The following is a 19,042-nucleotide window of genomic DNA, read 5'->3' as shown; positions in this document are numbered from 1 at the left end:
ATGTGAAATAGGTTTTAGTCTTGCATTATATAGTATGGGAGCAGACTTTTCTGTGGGAAAGGGTGGATTTCCTCTCCCAAACATGGGACGATACATCTCCACTCACATATTCCCTGCAGAAATAAGGTGCTCTGACTGTGTCAGGGTTGCATGGAGTCTTTTCCTGATATGTGAGGCATTCCTAGTGCTCATGTGGTCTTCTTTTAGTCTGCAAAACTGAACAAACGCTCTAGTGCAGAGAAATGCGAGTTGTGGAGAGTCTGTGAGAAGCCAGCCACTGGGATTCCCTGTACCTGAGCACAGGGATGCACAGCACTTAACGTAGGAGTGGACCCTTTGCCATCTGTCAGAGACCCTTTGAGATGGTCTTTGAGAGTCGGCTGGAATTTGTAGCAAAGAAATGAATAATTGCAATTATAACTAGGAGAAACTGGGGAAACTTGTCTGGCTCAGAAAAGTTTGTGCTGAGGAGACTTTGGAGGCACACCAGCAAGCCGAGACACTCTCCTTATACCTCGCTCCCTGCAGGCAGTGTGTGCTGTTCCCCGGCATGGGCTGCTGTTTAACCTAAGGGGCCTACTGTTGGTAATTACAGCTTGCAGGCATTGAGAGCAGTTTTCCCCAGGGCTGCTGGGAGGGGTAAGCTTGGAAAAGGATGAGGAGGGGGGAGGAAGAAAAGTTTTGCTGTGAATTCTTCAGCCATTTAGTGCAAATTCCTGTAATTACCGTCTTTGTGTCCTGTCCCAATGGCACATAATACAGCAGAAGCCTTTCCTAATTGAGACCTTACAGGAGGTACAAATCCCTCCTTTGTTCGGCCTGACAAATTAGTGCCAGAAAGTGGCAAGGTCCGAGTGGGAATCAAAGGCAAGCAACACAAAGATGGAACTTAAGGCTACAGTAATAACCCTCTCTAGTCCTGCAGGGGTGGGAGGGAAGGAAAAGTAATGACCAATGAAAAATGAAGGGTTTTTTTGTTATAAATTCCCTTGACATGACAGCACCTCAGGGCTGCTTTATTTATTTAGGAAAAGTGATTAAATAGTAATACAACAGGGCAGACCATTGTCTCTCGAGCTACCCCCCTTCCTACAGACCCCTGCTGCCTTGGCTAATTGATTGACAATGAACCTCTGATAAAGAAGGTTGTTGGGAGGACCTGATGGGGACAGTTTTGGGGGTTTTTTTATTATTTTCTCTTTGCGGTCTTTGTGGGGTTCCCCTCCCTGATTTTTTTCTGTTTGAAATGCCCTCTGCATCCCCCTTTCCTTTTCTCCCTCAGTAAAAGCTTTTCAAGGGACTGCTCCCAGACAAACAGCTGACACACAAGCAGGTAGGGAAAGAATTCCAATGTCTGCGCCTCGCTATTGACAAGTTTATCTTGGAGTCTGACTAGCACTTTTCAACTCCTGATATAAGCCAAGGCGGTGGTATTAGATGTAGCCATGGGACATGGGAGGCAAACTGTTGATACACTGGAGTCAGAAGGGCAGCTTGAAAAGAGTTTTCTTTTGCTTGATCAGCAGATACAAAAGCTTTTCCCCAAATTTCTAACTCTTTGTCTTACTGCGGAGGGCAAAACATGATTTCTCATAATTTCCCAAAAGTGAACTAATAGGCCACTAATTAACAGTGGAAAGCTGTATTTTTATAAACCCTTCTACCTTTGCTGCCATTATTTATATTTTTGCTTGGAACAGCAATACATTTTGAGGTGCGGGGTTAACTAGAAACTGCTGGCACTGGACTGGCAGCCTCCTCTGTCCTTTGCATAACTGCAGGCTTGATCTTGCCTTGTTGCTGGGCAAGATGTTCCCATGGGCAGTGTTTGGGGTCTGAGCAAGAGTGGCATTTGTGAGTGTTGATCTGCTCAGGTGAGACTTTGGAGGGACCTGTCCCTTGTCTTCAAATGGAGATGAAGTGAAAGTTAGTTGCAAGTCCAAGCTGGAAAATACCAGGTTTTATGATTTGTTCTTTAGCATGTAGGAAATGAGACATGCATCATGTTAGGATGATCTGTTGGGGGGTGTGTGTTGTTATTTTTTATGTATTTATTTCACCTGTATTCAAGAGAAATCCCCAAACTGTTCATGTTACAAATTTGGGATGAGGTGACTTGCATCAAAACGTGTTTGGCAAGTGCAGCACCTTGAAGACAATGGTAGCCAGTTGTGAGTACTCCAGTGACTGTCCTGTCTCCCTGTTGGGCTGTCTATGGGCTCCTGGGGAAAGGCAGGTGTTTCTCCTGAAGGTCTGTAAGGAGCAAATGTCCCCAGCTGCCCTTCACTATTGCTGTTCCCTTGGCGTGTGCCTTCATGTTTCCATACATGGGGAAGACAAATGGCCTCTGCCCTTGCCTCCTGTTTTTGCATAGCTCCTGATCTTTTGATGTCTGTCTTCCTTTCACCTTTTATTTTTTTCTCTCCCTGTCTTTTATTGAAACGAACACTTTTTCAGTGAAGTCAGTTATGTCTGCCAGGAGCTGTTGTTGCTTAGACAGCAAGTCCTAATGGATGTGGGAGTTTCTGTCTTCTGCAAAGTGTGCTCTACACCCTTTTGTTTGTCCGTGTGGCTTTCCTTGCTCCTCTTCTGGGGTGCCTTCTGTCTCTTCCTCCTTGCTTTCACCATGTCTCCTCGCTTGCCAAAAGGATAAATACTGCTGCTATTAGAGCTCTACTGACTTGGCTGACTGAGCTGAACACTAGGTGCAAAGAAGCCAAGGTTAGTAAATGGGCAATTTCCTGAGCTTGCAGCCCTATCAAATTGAGCAGCAGGTGGAAAGCTGTTGGCTTTCAAGGAGTCGTTCTGCCTGTAATGCCGTGACCATGTGTGTAGATGGGGGACAGGTCAGTGCAACATGCCCAGCTCCTGCAGCCTCTGCTCTAGCTCACCCCACTGGTCTGAAACTAGCCCATACTGTGGTAAAAGTAAAATTCCCCTCCCACACTTTTTTTTTACCCCTCAATTAAAAGGAAATATTTTCCTAATAGCTTGCAAGCCAGAAAGTGTGATTTTAAGAAAAAGTAAAAGAAAAAATTAGCCAGGTGTGATGGTGACTGTTCAATTTCTCAAAAAGCCATATAGTTGAAAAGCATGGCTGCTCCTTCTGTGAATTTAGCAAATACTTTGTGAACTGTCATCACACCCAGCACCTATTTGTGGCATGTCACTGAAATAAAAATACTAGGCGACAAGCCTTAGCAAATGTAGCACAATAATAAAATACCAGAAGGTCCTTTGGAAAGTTGCCAGCATTCTTGTCACATTTTTAGTCCCAAATAACAATTGTTCTCACCTGTCCAGGGCTTTTAGGGTTGTGCTTTCTAAGTGCTGTATACATTTTGTGCTTGGTTTCATTTTAATTGATCTCTTTGTTCCAAGGCTTCAGCAGCTTTTTGCCTTCTCTGTATTTGAGACTGTATAAAATCCCCTGAGAATGTGTTTTCCACTGTACAGGTTTTATTGTTTAAGTATCTTCACCTTAGACCATAGTCTTCCAGTCTTGTATGTGACTTTCAGGTCCTGTTTCTAGTGATTCAAAAGTAAAACTTCCACTGCTAACAGTGGTATTTCTAAACTCTTATTCTTTGTTAGCCAAAACCAGCTAAGAAAAAAACCTCATTGTCCATGGCTAAATTAGTATTTAGAAAATACACCATGTCTAAACAAGGCCACTGACTTGTTGGGATGAATGGAGAGGTTTCCAGACAAGGGGGACTTGAATTTGTGTAGCAAGGAGTACTTAATTTACAGTGGACCTAGATGTTTCAAAACACAAGGTTACTGGTCCACGGTGCTTTGCCATGTGACAGCTCTCATTTGGAGAAAGATCAGAAGATACCGCATGGTATCTCTTTTACTTACTTGAGTTGATTAAACCTATTATCAGTGATCAATTATGATCACAGAAGCCGTTTAGTCTTCAGTGGTAAGATCTTCAGTCTCTTCAGTGGTAAGCTTTTCAATTCAGTTTTAAGATGGCTTGACTAGGGGAAATGGCAGTGAAAACTATTAGCTTTGTCTGAGCTGCTAGAAGTTAGGTCCTTCACCTTCCTGGGATATGGCTGGCACCTTCACAGAGTGGGATTTTCCCCTTCATAGAATTTGGTTTGGAGTTGGCCTGCTGCTGCCCAGAAGGGCAGTTTAGCTGAGTACTTGGCTGGTTCAGTGCCTGTCCTGCACCCTGATGTGTGCTTTGCAATCCTCAGCTGGTGTTTTACTGACTTCTTTGCTTCAGCCCTGCAGGCAGAACAGCTGATACAAATGTCTTGGCTGATAAATCTACATATTCCTCCTGGCAGGTTTAAAGGGTGCCTGTGCTGTCTGTATGGGGATAGGTGACCCCATCACTCTAATCTGCTGCTATGAACAACTCTGAAGGTTTCAATATGTTCTCCCCCCCCCCCTTTTTTTTTCTGTAACAAATACAATATTTGTGCTTATTTCTTTTACTGTTAGAGCTCAGTTCTGCTGTGTGTGAGCATGTCTCTGCTCTCAGCGTAGGCTCTGTGTTTGCCCTTGGCTATGCCTTGTTTCCTCCTGGCTCATGGGTGCTAGGTATTAGTTCAACTGCCTCCAAAAAACTCTTGGTTGCTTGGGGTTTTTTTTGGTCCATTTATTGTGTGAAGCCAGTCTTGATTAATCTTTTGGCATAAAGTTCAAGGAAGAGAATGCCAAAAAGAGGGAGTCTGAATGTCCAAGTCTCACCTTTGTTGGGATGGAAAAAGCTACATCTGGGCAAAAGGAAGTGTTTTCAGATCCGAAAACTCTAACACCCCCCTTTCCGCTCAATTCTTTTCTGAAGAACCCAGAGGTTCCCCATGAATTGTATTACAAGAGACAGCGTTTTTTTGTTGGGTTAGCATCTTTTAAATCAGTCAAGCCAGTTTTTGTTAAAAAAGACCTTGCCTTCCCAGAAAGGCAGAGCCAGGGTATATCTGCACAACACTTTTTCTGCAGTTGCAGTTTATACCAGGCCCCTGAACTGGTTTGGGACATGACTGTTAATTTGGTTTCCTAAGAAAACAAAGCTTATGTTATAATGTTGTTTGCTTACAGTTTTACCCCTGCCCCATAAGATTTGAATCTCCCTGACTGTTTTAACAAAATTTGACAGAGGAGAAGAGGTAGCAAAGATGTGGGAATCTTTTCACAGAAGCCACCATCATAGGGAGCCCTTCCTTAATGCTGCTCTGTGCATTTGCTTGGCATCAGAGCATGCATGCAGATGTGCAGCCTTGAGGGACAAAGAAGAAAAATAGCTCCTTTAGGTCCACTACCACGAAACTAGGGCATTTGTGTGTGTTGGCGGGGCTCCCCTCTCTTCTGTCACGTGTCAAAGCAGTGTATTATTGGCAGAACTATTACATGTGGATCAGATCAGGTGGAATGTAAAAGAAGTTATAGAACAAACCACGGGCCAAGTGGTGGGAAGGTTTCAGGTTCTGAGTCTGGCCTTCTGCAATGTCAGTAGACCAATACATACCTGTGCTGTGTAAATCTGAATACTGCATATGCCCAAGGTAGTGCTGTGGTAGTGATGTGCAACCAAGAAGAAATTCAGCCAAATAGCATTGGCAAAAAATAGGTAACCACACTTACTGCACAGTCGTTCCTCATGTTAAAAGAAGGTACAAAACCAGCTGTGTGTTCAAACAGAAACAGAGCTGATTATTTCTAAGGTATGTTAATAGCTGCTGTATCAAATAAATGACACTTAGCAAACCAGGTAGCCTTCAGTGTAAGTAAATGAGTGAACGGTGCAGGGGTAAGTGGTCTTCAAACTAACTGCAGAGCAGAAATGAAAATGGACTTAAGTAGAGACTCTTTTTGCTAAATGACCTGGCCACAGCTGAGGACACTGGCACCAGTGTTTGCTCTGATCACACAAATGGCTGGTTTGCTCTTTGCTCTGTTCTCTTGTCTACCTTCTCAGTATATAAAACCAGGCATGAGTGTAATCAGCTGTAGGAATGGGAATACCATTATTAATTATGCTCAAATTATCTACTTATTCCTAGTTGGCAGACTTGGAGCTGGCCCAGAGTGTGTTCAGTTCCCATTCCTGGCTAAAGAGCTGGTGAATTACTGAATCCTGCTAATAAGTCATGGAGCTCCCATTCCCTTCTGTCAGGCAGCACTTCAGAGTCTCAGCAAAGCACCAGGTATTGCAGAGAATAATCCTGTAAGGGCATGGGGGAAAGAATAGCAGATTAGTTTGAGGTGTATGGTATTCTTCCTCAGTGCTGTTCTGGGAATGGGGAGAAAAGAGTTGAAAGGGTGCACTAGGAGAATACAAACTGGCCATGCATTAAAGGATTCACAAACTTTAACTGTGTGTGAAGTGTGTCTTTATAGCTGTTTATAATTCCCTTGGAGCAAGTTTTCTGGGAAGAATGGCATCTTGGCCCTTCTCAGTCTTTGACAGTAAAGGTAAAAGAACCGATATTCTGGTGAAATTCAAGTGAGGAAATCCAAGCAAATAAAAAACTAGTTTCCAAAAATATAGTTTTGTTGCAGCTATTTGACACACAGCTAGTATTTTTTGGTCCCGATTTATCGATGAAATTTTGTTCTTGACTTACAAACACAAAGTGCGAGCTTACGCTTTGACATTGATTTTTTTTTTTTTTTTGGCAGGCTATTAGTTTTATTGGGAAGGCAGAATTTAGCTATGTAACCTGCAGCATGCTAGTATGGTGTCTTCTACAAAGGATAATACAAACATACAGAATGTTGTGTATGCATGTATATGTGCTATCACCTGGCTTGTTTCCACAGTGATTTTTTTTTTCTTGTTTGTTCATCATCTTGGAGAGGGTCACAGCTCTGTGTTCAGCAGGAGTGATGTAAAAAGTGTTGTTCACCTACCCCTAGCAGTCTAAATATTAGATGCCTATGCTAATCCAGTCTTCTCTGATTGGAAGCAAATCCAGGGGTTTAGAGAATGATTCATCTCCTCTGCCCTGGGGAGATGCTCTACAGCAGTGTGCCGGTGAGACATCACTAGTAGGATAGGATGTGATGGGTCACTCTCTGGAGTGGCCTGTCTCCCCAGACCAGGCTAGCGCCTGTAGCCAGCAGGCCTAGACTAGGTAGGCTAAGTTACCTGAGTGGGATTCTGCGGACAGGAAAGACAGGGCTATGCATTATATCTTCAAATGGCACTAATGAAGATGGGAAGGCTGTTAATTAGGGCTTAGTCTTGAGCTCCAGCTAATAGTCAAGGTTTCCATTGGCTCAGAATGGTCGGTCCATCCTTTGGAGTCTATTTAAAAAAAAAAGAGTCTGGGAGTTGGGGACTAGTGAACCATTCCTGATCCAGATTATAATTAAAGTGGGGTTTGTACATTGCTGACATAAATAATGTGGGATTTATATGTTGCTTAGATAATAATAACTGGATAGGGTCAAACCCACATGGCTTCAACAGCGAGAATTTTCTGCCTTTAATCTGTTAAGGTTTTGTTGTGGTTTTGTGTTTTTGGGGGTTTTTTTAAAGTCTGTAAGAAGCTCACAAAAAAGTAGGTAAGGTGAGTAAAGTGTGAGACTTTACTTGGAGATCTATGAGTTTTGATTATTTCTTTAGAAAGAGAATTGCTTTGGAAAAAAAGTACTACTAGGAAAAGGAGGAAGTGTAATACAAATTCAAACCTAGGTAGGCATGAGGAAGAACTGAGCTGGATTGTTAGTCTGTCTTCCTCGCGAGTTTGAGTTTTCCTATGGTGGAGTGAATAGGAATAGATGCGCAAAAACACAAAGCCAGCAACTGAAGTAATTCTCACCTCCTCTTTCTGTTTGTGCTGAGCAGCTAGAGCCATGTTGTATGACTGATCTAACACTCTGAAAATTTGTTGCTGTGCTCTGTTGTCTTAGTCTGTTTTACAGCTTTATCAAGCTGAAAGCCTTTTGAAGTCTGTGGGTCATTTTCTTTTCTTCATATTGTCTGTTGTTTCTAAATGAATTAGCTTCTAAGCTAATCTGTCACAGATTTAATTATGGTACACAATCACAAGGGAGTTGCTTTTTCCTGATACTGAGCAAGGAACGTTATTGAACAAGGAAAACAGTTGTGTACTTAATTCTAGTTTGGGCTTTGTCCTGGTTTTGGCAGGGATAGAGTTAATTTTCTTCCTAGCAGCTGATATAGTGCTGTGTTTTGGATTTAGGATGAGAATAATGTTGATAACACACTGATGTTTTAGTTGTTGCCAAGCAGTCAAGGGCTTTTCAGCTTCTCATAGTGGCCTGCCAGCGAGAAGGCTGGGGGTGCCCAGGAAGCTGGGAGGGGACACAGCCAGGACAGCTGACCCAAACTGGCCAAAGGGATATTCCACACCATATGATGCCACGCTCCGTATATAACTGGGGGGTTGGCTGGGAGGCGGTGCGGCTCAGGAACTAGCTGAGCATCGGCTTTCTGTCTTTATCTTAATCCACAAGTTTTACCCCCTTTTTTTTTTCTTTTTGATTCTCTCCCCCATCCCACTGCAGGAGTGAGCAAATGGCTGTGTGGTTGTTTTAGCTACTGGCCTGTTTAAACCATGACAGGCTTCCACTTTCTGTGTTTCACTGTGGAGTTACTCCAATCTTTTCTTGCTAAAAGATTAAAGAAAAAGGTATCTGGATAAAAAAAATAGTTGTGTGTGTCTTCCTTGACCATAAGAGTATGCAACACCCTGAAAGTGGCAGAAGTGGTGTTTTCCATACTTTGCAGAAGAGGAATTATATTCAGGTGTCTTGGATTCTTCCTCCATACTGTCCTTACCACCACCTTCAGTCAAGGAGAAAGACTTGTTATAACTTTTTAACCTCATCTTCCTGTACTTCTTTCCTCCTGAAGTCTTAGCACTTGGAGATGAGCCTCTTGATGTTGATACTCCTGCTCTGCTCACAGACGTACTGCTGAGAGAGGTTCATCTGTGCCCAGCAGCACTTTCTTGCTGCTATTTTTTCTAACCCCTCTTTTCTTTACTTGATTCCAAGGCTGTTTTGTTATATTTTCTGTGATGAAAGGTTTGGGATTATTCCTTCCCTCACTTTGCTAACAGTATACCTACAGCTACACTTCTTCCCTCTGTAGCTTGCTCTATAACATCCTTTAGGTAGGGATGATTTAGGGTAATAGTAGATATCGCAGTATTCTCCTAGCTCTCAGCTCAGGGTTTGCCAGACCTTTGTATAGCTGTTATATGGATAATATTCTGTGTGAGCATTAGGAATAGGTGAGAGGGGCTTGGTGAAAGTTGTGCTGCTTTTTTCCCCCCATCCTGTGGAATAGGCAAGTAAGTGTTCTCTGCAAACATTAAATGGTCCCTTCCCCAACCCCAAACTATTTGTTATGTTATCGATCTCTGAGATGGTCAGCTACATCTGACTATCTTGCTGGGGGTGGGGAGGGGGATACTCAATAGTTTAAAGCCAGGAATCAGTACTGCCTTTGCTTCTGGTAAACATGATGGCAAGTTTATGTACCAGAATGTCCAGGTACGGGATTTCCAAGGGCATTAAGCCACAGGCTGTTCCTTCCTCCTCCTCTTTCTCTCTCACTCTTGCTCTTTTTTTTTCCATCTTAAAAAAACAAAGTAGCATAAGTGGTCTATGCCACAGAAATATGTTTGTCACGCTACATCACTTTGAACTGCATAACATCAAAGAAAATCAGTGCTTTGATAACTTGATTTGAAAGGATTGTAGAAATAGCCATCATTATGAACCACAACAGACAGGAATGGAAAGGATGGTGATTTTCAAACAGCAGAGCTTGTAAGGTAAAGGAAAATGTAAGGTAGGTGCCAGTGCCACGTTCTCATCTAAAATACCCCAACTGTACAACTGTTATGTGGCTTCACAGAATATGATTTTTCTTGAGAATAAGAGGAGGAACAGGAAATAATCTGTGTAAAAACCAAAAAAAACCACAAAAAACCCACCAAACAACAAAGGTGTTTCTGAGGAACAAGGAAACAAATGTGGGCTAAGAAAAGGCTGGGATAAGGGAGAAAGCAATGCGTGCTGCTTGGGTAGGAACTTCTTCCACTTTCTCCTCTTTATAAAGCCACCCTTCCTGAAGGGAAGGGCATCCAAGATTGCTTGCTGAGGCCCTCCTCACCCCGGAGACCTTCGGTTCTTATGGGCTGGACATAGTCATCTATAGGGAGGAAGAGGGAAGCCCCCCCAGCACTTCTGTGCTTTGTCATTCCTCTTCTGAGGAAACTGTGGACTAGAATGAGTTTCTGGCTTTAGGAGGCTGCAAGAAATTAGGCCTTAAAATGGTGACTTCTCAACTGCAAACGTTTCCGTTTAGGATGATGGCAATTCAAATTGGAGTTTAGCTTATTCTTGTCTTCAGTCTAATGGATAGGAGTTAGGGCACTAAGGCAAACTAGTAGCCTGTGGAGTGGCAGGGAGTGCACAGTGGCAGTTAGGTGAAATCAGTGTGTCCTGTCCGATCCCCACCCTCATCCCCCATATGAGAAGTGTTGGCTAGGGGGAAATATTTCTAAAGGTTTCAATGGCATTGAGTTAGGAGACTTCAGTCTCATTCAGACACAGCTTTACCACTTCATCAGCTGGTCCAAACACATTGAGCTAGAAAATACTACATGTCATTTAGCAGTGTCTGTTTCATCCAGAGGCACCTATTGAGGAGAAAGATTCAGACCCTTCCCTTCCTTTAGCAAGGATGGCACAGAAGAACGTGCTGTACTGAAGTATTGCTAACACAAACATCCTTTCTGAGGACTTGTTCCCATTTAGCTTGGGAAAGGGGAATGTTCTGTTTCATAGATACCTTCATCTTGTTCCATGAGGAGAGGAGTGGGCATACTTTTCTGTTTCCTTTACAGAGGAGCAAGATTTACCTCTGTTATGCTTTTAAAAACATGGGCTCCATAGCAACAGTGTGAGTACCTTCTGCAAGCATCTTCCAGGGCTGCTACTAGGTTGAATGTCATGTCAGATGAACAGGACTGGTATTTCGTGTCTTGTCAGCTGTTCAGAACCTTCACCTTTATGAATGTATTTTAAAAATTGAAGGAATAGCTCTGTATGTACTACAGAGCACTGATACTGAGCTTACTGCCAGGCATGCCTGCTAACTTCATCCGTAACAGCACAGTGGAGCAGGACTGCATGGAAACTCTTTTAACTGACTAGTCAGGAAGCTGCTTTTTTAAAAAAAAGAACAGGAAAGGAAAGGTGGGAAAATGTGTGCTTTGCACTGAGGGAAATATGAAGTTGTTCGCTCCTAAGTTCTGATCCCAAGCCACAGTCATAGGTATTTTTTTTTGTAACACACTGCTGAATTACCTGAATTGACTTTACCCTTATAAAAGGCATACCTGCATTCTTTCTGCCCTAAAAATACTGCTTTGCAAAAAGTTCTGCTAATATTTACCATTCAAAAATTATTTCTACAATGATAATAGTTTACTGTCATAATGTTTTGGTTTTCTGTTTATTAGCTAAGATGAGAACATGTTTTTGCATTATGTATTTTCAGTAATACCACTTCAGATATATGTTTGTACTTATGCTCTGATCTTTTGAATGGTAAAGGAGGAGACATTAACCTAAGTATCTCTTTCATCAACTGACCAATTTATATATTTGTTTTTTTCAAGAAACTGCTTCAAAATAAAAGGGGAAGGGGAAGAGAGAGGTGACAGGACATGTCCCACACTGATTCACTTGATTATTGTAGAGAATCAATGGCCAAATGGAAGAGGAGAAAGTGAACTAATTGTGTTGGTCAGGTTATTCTAATTATTTTGATTAGAGCTGGGGGGACATGGTAGCATCAGCTAATGGGGAGAAGGAGTTTGATTTATGCCTAGATTAGTTGAACTGCAATCTCTCCTCAAATCAGGGTAGCTTCTACTGGGGGGAAAAAAGATGCCTTCAATGGGAGAAGTTACTTAATTACACTAACCAAAATCAGTTATACTGACAAAAGCAGTCAGTCAGTTGACTTCTGCCTGAAAAATGCTGTTTAACCAATACTTTTGCCATAAGTGATGTACAAGGATTCTGCTAATCAGCATTACTAATCAGCTCCAGCAGAGACTGTCTGAGCATACAGCACATGCCAGAGCGGGCCTCTGGTGCTAATTGTGTCTGTAGCTGTAAATGTCATATGGGGACACTAGCATTTGAAGGAAAAGCAGAAATACAGTCATGTGTGCTGTGTCAAAAAGGTGTTAATAACAACCACAGACATCTCATTATATCTTATTCAAACATTTTTAGCCTCACTTCCTGAGTAGGTTGTTTAATGTGACTGTGCTGTCTGTCTTCAACCTTCCACTCTAATGTTATTTGAACCTATTGGTTCGTTTGAGCCACAGTTGAGAGAAAGACAGAGGTGTCAAATACATTGAGTTTCTATGTGTTTTGTGAAAACAGATGGTCAGGTGAAGGAGAGCTCTGTATTAGTTCTTTCCAACTAAAGCAGCAGCTTTTGACTACATTGTTTTACCTCAGGGACTCCACACGAGAGGGCATGGGGAGAGCAAAGGATCCAGTTGAGAAAAAAGTATCAGGCAGACCTCAGACCTTGTGAGACATAGGATAATCCAATTGTAAGGAAAAAAACCAAACCTTCAGGAAACTGAACTGGTGTCACTACTGCTAGTCATGGACTACTCGATCTCAATGTGACTGTTGCTCACAGTTGTTATTCATGGTCTGACTGTGGTTTGTCTTGGCTGTGCTAATTCTGTGGCCGAATCCTACTCGCCAAGTCAGCATCCCTTCTGGCTGTCAGCAGGAGCTGACTTGCGCTCCTCCAGGCAGCCAATGCTGGCCCATGCTGTCGTGGGGAAAATGGGAGCTATCTGGAGCGAGCATACAGTACTTCTGTGGTCTGGTGTTTTCTGTCTAGGCTTCAGGTCATGATTTTCAGATGGCCATGGCTTTTAAATGCCCAGTGTCTCAAAGCTGATTTTTTATGCCTTTGTTTCTTGAGAAATGATAAGTATCCTTTGACTGGCTCTGAACTCTTTGTCATAGATGCCCAAGTTAGTGTATGCTTGCTCAGCAGTAGTCCAAGAATACTGATATTTTTTCCTCTATTTTTAGGAAATGAGAAATGGCTCATTGGTAAAATAAATAAATTTAAAAAGGGTCTCAGATGGGGGGAGTAATTACTTTTCTTACTACATCCTGTGTGTACCTCTGGCATGGTGTACAAACCCAGACTTTTCCCCTCTCTCTTCTCCAGGCTGTCAGCGCTCCATAGGCTTGTCCAATGGGAAAGCCAAGGTGTGCAGCTACAGTGGATGGTATTACTGCAGCACCTGCCATGTGGATGACAGCTTCCTCATCCCTGCACGGCTGGTTCATAACTGGGACACTTCCAAACACAAGGTAATCTCCCGGCAGGTTGGCTTGCTAGCAAGTGAACTGAATTGCTTTTTAGACAGAAACATAGACTTTGCAACAGGTTGCAGGTTACAGGCATTGACTGCTAATACTGTTGTCTTCGTCCCTCTTGCCAGAATGAGCCACACACTTTCAACAAGACAGACATTTTCATCACAATTTCCTTAGCCAGGCCTAAAGCGTTCTGCCACAGGAGCAGCCGTGTGCCTCTTTCTTGATGACGTCTCTTCCATCGTTGCTTATCTGATTGTTCAAGAGACAGGGAGGGACAGGACACCGAAACCTCTCTTTTAGCCCTAATCTTTGTAGTTATTGGGCTCTTGAGGAGTACCTGTTTCATGAGCACTAGGGACTATGGATCGACACTGCTTGGTGATGAATGCTAAAATTGTGGAAATGCCCACAGGAAACTGGCATACCCAAACATGGTGTTTGCAAGACCCAGTATGTCCTGTCTCTTGGCACAAACATTTCGAGGACACTAGAAGGACATTGCTATAGCACTTGTTTACACCAGACAGCTGAAAGTAACATAAAGAGAAAATTCTACAGTTGTTCACTTGCCACACAAGCAGCTTTTCTAAAACTTTAGTAATCTGCTATTTGCTGCTGTCTTGGTGGCTGGTTGCTAGACAGGGCAACTAGTTGCATGCCTCAAAGCATTATGCCAGCAAACATGGTAGCAGTGTTGTTTTGCCATTTTGGGGAGCATATGCTGAAACTATAACAAACTCATAAGGAATCCAGACCATGCTAGAGCTTCAGACCTAGCAGCCACTCTTAGGAGAGGCTGTTTGATGTTTTGTGTCTGCGAATATTATTATTATTATGGGCTATTTGAAAAGGAAAAAAATAACCAGTAAATGGTTCCTATTAGAGGAAAAGTAGCTCTCTTGAAGAAGAAAATTTGTCAGATGGGGAGATTATTAAAAGGTAGCCAGAGCCTGCCATCAGGAAAATGATAGTCTTGCACCATGAAACGCAAGATTCTTCAGAATTACAAAGCTTCTACGTGTGGAGACAATCCCCCCTCCCTTTCCTAGAAGCTAGGAATAAATATTTAAGATATCTTTCTTTGGATGCTTTTGCCAAGGACCGAAGTCACTAGTCCATAGTCGTACAGGTAGCTCTGATGTGGGGCAAGTGGGTGGTATGGCATTGACCTCATAAACTGTTTTCTTTTCTAAACCTGCAGGATAAATACTATGCTCTGTGCTCTGTTCCCTGTGGTCTTGGTATAGGCAGCTGAGGCACTAAAGGAAATGGAACTTTTAAGCTAAAACATTCATTGAAAATGTACTGTAATCTCACTATAATAGTGAGAAGTTATCAATTTGTACTTTTTGGAGACAGGCAGAATAGCTATAAGGTGGCTTGTGAGCACAAGCAAGTTCTGTGCAGATACTTCACCAGTCTCTGTGCCAAAGTGCTCAGAGAGGTGGATTTAAGAAAGGAACACCATCCCTTAGGCAAAAAAACACTACAGCATCCCCAACTATTAGAGCTGAAACTAAGGCAGGGAGGGATAGTGAAGAGGACATCACGTGCCACAGTGGCAGTGTGACAACTGAGCTAACTGGTTGGATCTCAACTCCGTCCCATCCATGTATAGCATTAAAATAGTAAGTAGTTCCTGTTACTTTTGTGAATTCTTTGGTGTTTCCCCCTTTCTGTTCAATTCTGCATATGTGTGCTTTTATTTCGGTCTGTGCTATACCTCCATGGGAGGTAAGCAGTACTTTTCTGAGGTAGAGCACATATTGCCTGCACTTTTACATCCACATCTCCTTTCTCCATTCACAGATAAGGTCTGATGTTTATTTCTTCTCTATGGTCTAAAAGGCAACTACTGCACTTAATAGTTATAATAAAACTGCATGATTCCTTAGTAGTGTATTGATTGAATGTGCTGATTTGGCAAAGGCAGATATCTTGTCCCACTTCCTTGAGGTGATCTTGGTAGTAATAATTTTCTTTGGGCTGAGTTTTAAAGGAATATCACTTAATTTGTCAGCATTTCACCTCCCATAATTGGCCAGTGTGCCCACACAAAGCCATGCAGCAACATCCCAAAATGAAGCTAAACAACAGAGCTTCTCCTAAATGCACAGCCCTGCACCTCACAGGTAGCGCAGCAATGCCTGAAAATGGAGGTGCTGTGGTGGGTGACTCGCTCCTGGCTGGACTTGGGGTATACCCCGGAGAGCTCCTGCAGGAAATAACCACATACCACATTTGATGGTGTCCTGGTTTCAGCTGGGGTAGAGTTAATTTTCTTCATAGTAGCTAGTACAGGGCTATGTTTTGGATTTGTGCTGGAAACAGTGTTGATAATACAGGGGTGTTTTTGGTATTGTTGAGTAGTGCTTACGCAGAGCGAAGGCCTTTTCTGCTTTTCACATCACCCTGCCAGTGGGATGGCTGGGAGTGCACAAGGAGTTGGGGGGGCACAGCCAGGCCAGCTGACCCAAACTGACCAAAGGGATATTCCATGCCATATGACATCATGCTCAGCGTAAAAGGGGCTTGGGGAAGAGAAAGGGGGGGCAGTGGCGTTCGGGGTGATGGCGTTTGTTTTCCCCAGTATGGAGCCTTGCTTTCCGGGAGATGGCTGAACACCAGCCTGCCAATGGGAAGGGGTGAACAAATTCCTTGTCTGTCTTTGCTTGCGCGTGTGGCTTTTGCTTTACTTATCAAACTGTCTTTATCTCAATGCATGAGTTTTCTCACTTCCACTCTTCCGATTCTCCCACTCATCCTGCTGAGGGCGGAGTGAGTGAGTGGCTGTGTGGTGCTTAGCCGCTGGCTGGGGTAAAACCACAACAGATGGTTAGAACTGAAACAGGGCTTCGGTCTTCAAAAGTTACCTTGTTTCACACAGTCTTAAATGTGCCTGTCAGTCCACCAAGTGGAAGGAAAGTGAATGAAGAGTTTGAAAACTTGCACTCCTTCCCACTGCCACCTTACCTCTGCAGGGGTTTCTGGGGTCTGTCCTATCTGTCTCTGGCAAAGCAAGCACCAATAGGTACTCTAGGACATAAGTTTTTATGATGATACAATGTAATTGGGGATGTTTCTGTTCTATATGTACCTGTTAAGTAAACTGTTGCATCAATTAAGTAAGTTTTGCAAATGGTGAGGTTCTTGTATGCTTTTGGCACGATGGCTTATGAAAAAACAGAAGCAGTAGTAATCTGTAGAGTTGTGTCTTCCCATACCCAGGATCTTGAAAAACAGCAGTGCACTTAACACCTGAAAACACACGGGTAGGAAAAGAAAAATCCCCTTGACTGCAATAAAAGCTCTTTGAAAGGACTTGTCAGTTTGGCATGTTTCTTCTGTCATAACCAAAGCAGCAGTTCAGTCCCCAGGTTCACTTTTTTCCCCGTCTCCCCGCTGTTTTCATATTTGTGTTTTTCACATGTTTGTGCAAAGGGAAAAGAAGAGAGGCCATCTTGTGAACATCCTTTCTTCCTTTTACTTAGGCCAACTGCTTTCCCTGTTTGCACTCAAAAACCAGTAAGTATTGCAGTTTGGTTCAGGTGGCTTCCAGCCTGCACAAAATGCCAGGCAAACACAGCAGGAAATTAACTCCCTGTGCCAGAAGGCTTCAAGGGAGACTGACTTCTGGTAAATTGAACTCTGAACTGTAAGTTTGCAGCCTCTAGAAAAGAAAGGTCTGGAAATGTTAGCATCCATCCTTGTATGACATTTAAAGCTAAAACACTGTTGCACTTTGCATCTTCTCACTCTGTCTGGCTTATTTAATAGGCTTGTCTAGTCTGCCCAATAAAATTGGGGGACTGTGAGTATGCTAGTACATGTACTAGAATGTTGGCAGGTAGCAAGTTGAATTATTATGACTGCCTAACCCTTCCCATTATAAGACTGCATTTCAGCTTCTTGTAACTTTGCTATGGTTGGCAATATGTTTTAAATGACCTGTGTGCCTGTGTCAGAGTGAACCGACACCTACCTACCCGTCAGCCAGTGATGCTGGGCAAAGCTACTTTTCCTGCAACCAGCGTTCCGCAGGTACATTGTATTGGCAAGGAGAGAAAAAGGTCTGCTTTGCACCACTGTCCTCAAAGGCTGCATTCAGACCATGCAGCACCAGAGCTGCACAGTAGTGCTTTGTCATCGTAGTGCACATGTATTGCAGAGTCACTCAGGTGACCTCAATTCTGTCATTTTTTTGTTTCTGTACTCCTAACGTTGCAGCCTCAGGAAGGTTGCCCCACACAGGTACAAGTGTGCACAGGCGTGAGTGTAGTACTTACACAGTAATCGCCCTCTTGTTCCCAAGACAGTAGGGCAGGTGGATGAGGAGCCCATCACTTCAGCAGGACTTTAAAGCAAGGAAGTAAGACTACAAAGACGACTGGGTACCAGGTCCTCCTGGTTGGAAGGTGCTAGTTGCTGTACTCAAGCATTCATGTCCCTCCTAGGGAATCACTGAATATGTGGCTTAATCTGCCCATTGGTGGAAGAGGAATAATATTTACTATAGATACAGCAGTTGTCAGGGGATTGCTGAGATATTACAGCCAAATAGTTCAATGATGGTAAAACCAGGTTGTTTAACTGCAGTCTCTTTTGTGTGCTGCGGTTAGGATGTCTAATAAAACATCACCATTGCTAGTGTTAGGACACTTGACATATTTGGGGTTTGTAGAGTTTTGTTCTACAAAACCCAAGTTGCCTGTGCTGCTCCTTACACAACATGTTACCTGTGCTTCATTCAGACAGCACAATTCCTTGTATGTGCATTATTTAAAAAAAAAAAAAAAAAGAAAAGAGAAAGATAAAGATAAAGACATGAGTGGGATGTTTAATACAAATATGTGAGATATTTAATACAGCTTCAGGGCCTGGGAAACCTGTGGAGTTATGGTCTGCTGTATTTAAAATTACACATTGTATTATCTGTGTAGTTGTTGGTGGGAAGGCTGGCCTTGGTATTATTTCTTAGATTTTTATTATGCATTGGGGAAAGGCTGCATTTGGGGCTGGCTTTTCCTGTAAATAGCTAGTGACTCCTGTAGCTACTAACTTGTGCTGGCTTTGGAAGTGGTGCTATTTATAAAGATGTATATTGCTTTTACCTACGTCCTACCTTAAAGCACCAGAAAGGAAATAACATCCTAAATCTCAAGAGGCTATGGTGTGCCCTTTCTCCTTTTGTTAGCCTAATTCATCCCTCCCTCAACAAAGTGTAAACACTGATTTAAAGGTCCAGGAGGACTAATTGAATTATGGAGTGAGTAGTATTTCTATAGCACAGTTTCAAGTGATTTGCAGCTCATTTCAGATAATCCCATCTTCTCTTTTCCAGCTGTGATAAAATGCAGAAATAAGGAATGAGAGGGAATTTGGCCTTCTCACCTCAGAAACAGGAGTATCTTTTCTAGTGGGAACAAAGTCCCATTAATTTATCAAGATTACAGTAGCTCTTTGCAGGTGGAGATAGAACAGAGCACTATCATGAAAAATGCATAAGAAAAATTTCTTGCAGATGAAACATCACTCTTGGGAGTGAGTAATACCAGTAAAATTCAACTTTATTTATCTATATTTAAAAAACCACAACTTGATAGATGTGTTTCTGATTATTTTCTTTTTACATAATCTTAACCATACTGGCTGAGCATGAAACAAA

At 42.7% G+C, this 19,042-nt stretch overlaps 1 protein-coding gene across 5 annotated transcripts in view; it reads left to right on the top strand.

The window, feature by feature from the left end:
* The window catches only part of PLEKHM3 (pleckstrin homology domain containing M3), a 112,303-nt gene that overhangs the window by 44,554 nt on the left and 48,707 nt on the right, over positions 1–19,042 (top strand). For all 5 annotated transcript variants that reach the window (XM_054829064.1, XM_054829063.1, XM_054829066.1 and 2 more), the window contains one exon: positions 13,223–13,368. In XM_054829064.1, the coding sequence (XP_054685039.1) occupies positions 13,223–13,368 (146 nt within the window). The remainder of the gene's footprint in view (positions 1–13,222; positions 13,369–19,042) is intronic.

Source organism: Grus americana, chromosome 6 (genome assembly GCF_028858705.1).
Source record: "Grus americana isolate bGruAme1 chromosome 6, bGruAme1.mat, whole genome shotgun sequence".
NCBI lineage: Eukaryota > Metazoa > Chordata > Aves > Gruiformes > Gruidae > Grus > Grus americana.
This window is presented reverse-complemented; position numbering and strand designations above follow the sequence as displayed.